The 3741-nt window shown below is 42.6% G+C and overlaps 1 protein-coding gene across 1 annotated transcript; it reads left to right on the forward strand.

Moving 5' to 3' along the window:
- Positions 1–4: 4 nt before the first annotated feature.
- KCNJ11 (potassium inwardly-rectifying channel, subfamily J, member 11) lies at positions 5–1756 on the forward strand (the record flags this gene model as incomplete). The annotated part of the gene is made up of 1 exon (XM_010084294.1): positions 5–1756. A coding segment is annotated over one exon (1074 nt), but the record flags the coding sequence as incomplete, so codon positions are not given.
- Positions 1757–3741: the final 1985 nt, after the last annotated feature.

The raw sequence follows: 3741 nt of genomic DNA on the forward strand, positions 1-3741 counted from the left end.
GGGGAAGAACGGTGCCTGTAACGTGGCCCATAAAAACATCCGGGAGCAGGGACGCTTCCTGCAGGACGTTTTCACCACGCTGGTGGATCTCAAGTGGCCCCACACGCTGCTCATCTTCACCATGTCCTTCCTCTGCAGCTGGCTGCTCTTCGGCATGGTCTGGTGGCTCATCGCCTTCGCCCACGGGGACCTGGACCACAGCACCCGGTTGCAGCGCAGCCCCGGAGAGGGGACGGAGGGGGTCTCGGGTGGCTTTGTGCCCTGCGTGACCAGCATCCACTCCTTCACCTCCGCCTTCCTCTTCTCCATCGAGGTGCAGGTGACGATCGGCTTCGGGGGACGCATGGAAGCCGCCATCCTGGTCCTGATCGTGCAGAACATCGTGGGGCTGGTGATCAACGCTATCATGCTGGGCTGCATCTTCATGAAGACATCGCAAGCCCACCGCCGGGCCGAGACCCTCATCTTCAGCAAGCACGCGGTCATCGCCCTGCGGGATGGCAAGCTCTGCTTTATGCTGCGAGTGGGTGACCTCCGGAAGAGCATGATCATCAGTGCCACCATCCGCATGCAGGTGGTGAAGAAGACCTCCAGCCTGGAGGGGGAGGTGGTGCCCCTCAACCAGATCGATATCCAGATGGAGAACCCCGTGGGGGGCAACAGCATTTTTCTTGTCTCCCCGCTCATCATCTACCATGTGATAGACAAGAACAGCCCCCTCTACGACATCTCCCCCCTGAACCTTCACCACCACGAGGACCTGGAGATCATCGTCATCTTGGAAGGGGTGGTGGAGACGACTGGCATCACCACTCAAGCCAGAACCTCCTACCTGGCGGATGAAATCCTCTGGGGCCAAAGGTTTGTGCCCATTGTGGCAGAGGAAGATGGGCAATACTCTGTGGACTACTCTAAATTTGGCAACACGGTGAAAGTGCCCACCCCTTCGTGCACTGCTAGGCAGCTGGAAGAGGACAAAAGCATTATGGACACCATGCCGTTGTCCCCTAAAGGCACAATAAGGAAGAGGTCTGTCAAGCTAAAGCCCAAGTTTACCATAAGCGATGAGCCTTCCTGATGCCTTTTGACTGGGAAACTGTTAGGGCTTTGTGGCTGAAAGATCTCATGAACTTGAAACACTGAGGTGGCCTCTTACTTTTTTTTAAATTCAGGTTGGTAGCACACAGTATGTTCTGTTGTCATTTATTGTGGGATAAATCTAAAGCTAATTATATTTTTTTAAAGGCATGAGAGATTTCAAGCAGCACTGGGAGTAGGAAAATCATGGTCTGCAGCTTTAAATTTCAATCCAGACTGTCCTATTTAATTGCACGAACACTTTGCATTGATTCATCTGCAGGTAATAACATATTGCCTGAAAAGATAAATGTGTATTTATCCTCAGAGATTGCAGTACTTAGGGTCTTGCAGTGTCCTAAAGTCAGTAGTTTTTAACTGGTTTTTTTTCTAACTTGAACAATCAATATAGCAAAGTAAAATATTAATAATTAATAAAGTAGGCTGGATTTAATGATAACAAAAAGGTCAGGCAATGTTATGTATGACACAAGACCAGATCTGGAAGTGTCTATCTATTACACTCTGTATCTCAGAGAAATTAACTGCAGGATTTGCTTCATCCATATTGTATTGCATGGAGCCAATCCTTCCACATGCAATATGAAATGTATTTGAATATTTACTTTTGTTTATTTTAAAACCCTTTATTGCTTCCAAAATAAAACATTCAGGAGTACTGTTTTTGGACTGTACATTTCTGATAGTAAGCAATACTTTGCCTTTAAAAAGAGCAGCAAATAGTGTACAACTGAAATGAATTATAAATAGGAAAAATTCTGTATTCTGATTTCTAAATGAAGAGAAGCAACATCCCACCCCCGCCCCAGAGCCACATGACAGTAGGATGACCAGTAAAAAAATTAATCTCTCCCTTAGGTCAGAGTGAATTCTGATAGATAATCAGGGAACATAAATGGAATTATATATTTTAAATTAAAGGGCAATACTGAATGCTGAAATTATAACTGCATACCATAGGCAAAACCTTTCACTCCTTTCCCTTTTGCAAAAGAATAAGGCTTTTGTGCTTAGGGAAAGCAGGGATGTGTAAGACAACGTGGTCACTTCTGGGTTCTGTGTCACAAAACATACTCCTGCTGAGGAAAAAAATCCCTTTCCCTTTACATCCTGACCTCCCTACAGAGACCATGCTGCCTTGGTTTTTATCTGAATTCAAGATCTGGCATTTAGCAGCAAACGTTAAGGAGCCATGTTCACACCCTCAGTTCCGCTGTGACAAAAGGAGCAATTCCCTTTAGCACACCTGCAAATCCTCTCTCTGGGGTATTAGTAACAGCAGCAATTTTATTTCTATGCGGAGTTACTAGGCAATAGCAGCGTAATTAACTGCAGTGTGCTATTAACAGGGCAAGCTGCCACACAAGTAAAAAAGATAATGTTGTCCAAATAAAACCTAAACAAGCATTACAGAACCGACCCAACACCTGGGTACACAACTGTGCAGAGAGGCACCAAGTTACTTTCAAACTCAATTATTCAAGGAGCTTCTGGTATCAAGTTCTTGTGTCTTACGCAGTTCACAACAGACACCTGAAAGGGTTTGTTTTGGCAATAGTATGGCAGATTTTTGATGCCTTGTCAGTGTAATGATATAACAAACTCATTCAAGTGTGTGACAAAACTTCCATATTGACTATGGAATATTTTCAGGCATCTATAATAAAATGAAATAATGTTTGGGTAAAATCAAAGGTTGTTTACAATGATAAAATAGTAGTTATATTTTCAATATTTATGTATTTCAGTTTTATGAAGACCTGTATCAGCATTATAAGACTGCCAGCTAAGGGAATAAATGCCTGTTCAGTTTCCAAATTCCTGATACACCAATACTATTCTGTGAACAGCTCTAAAAATGTGGTATGTGTTTCACAAGGAAAAGACAGTCAAACTAGTATTTAGAAGTAATCAGCAAAGGAAATTTGGAAAGGCATATTTTACATTTGTAATCATAAAAAATCCTGTTTTTAAAAATACAGAATTATTAAATGCCTTTGATGATTAAATTTCTTCTGTAAGACTGAGTCTAAATGTCACATTACTTCCCAGCTTTCCCTTTTATTGCCTCTGTTCCATTGCTGGTTTGAGGGGCACTTATGGTAGAGCTATTTGCATTTCCTAGACACCTTTGTTCCTTTGAAAGTTCATTGTTCTTTATCACTTCTCACAATACCACTGCTCTATTCTTACAAGAGTCATAGATAAAATATGAGTTAGCTTTCCGGTGGCTTGAAATTGTTGGCTCCTCTGTAGTCTCCTTAGTGCCTTATTTGAATGTGTAAGGTACACCTTAAGGTTCTCAAATAAAAACCTCTTCAGCTCTGGTAGCATTTTAAATCTCTTTTCAAGATTTGACCTAAATGTGAAGCAATTTCAACAGCACCACTATGTAACTATTTTCAGGAGCTGATGCAAGCCCTCAGGGAAATCTGTGCTACAGAGAGGCAGAAAATTCTCTTTGTTCACTGTGAGATGGGAGGGGAAAGACTGGAGAAAAGAGCTTGCATTTGCTGGGCTGTTTGCAGGACTACCTTTTATGTCACTTCTTTTATAAGCATCTGCCTAATTTTCTGAAGTCTTGCAACAAATAGGCATCATAATATGAGGAAGACAGGATTTGTACTATTAAAATCACCATAA

This window comes from Pterocles gutturalis, unplaced genomic scaffold (assembly GCF_000699245.1).
Source record: "Pterocles gutturalis isolate BGI_N339 unplaced genomic scaffold, ASM69924v1 scaffold38620, whole genome shotgun sequence".
In the NCBI taxonomy this organism is placed as follows: domain Eukaryota; kingdom Metazoa; phylum Chordata; class Aves; order Pterocliformes; family Pteroclidae; genus Pterocles; species Pterocles gutturalis.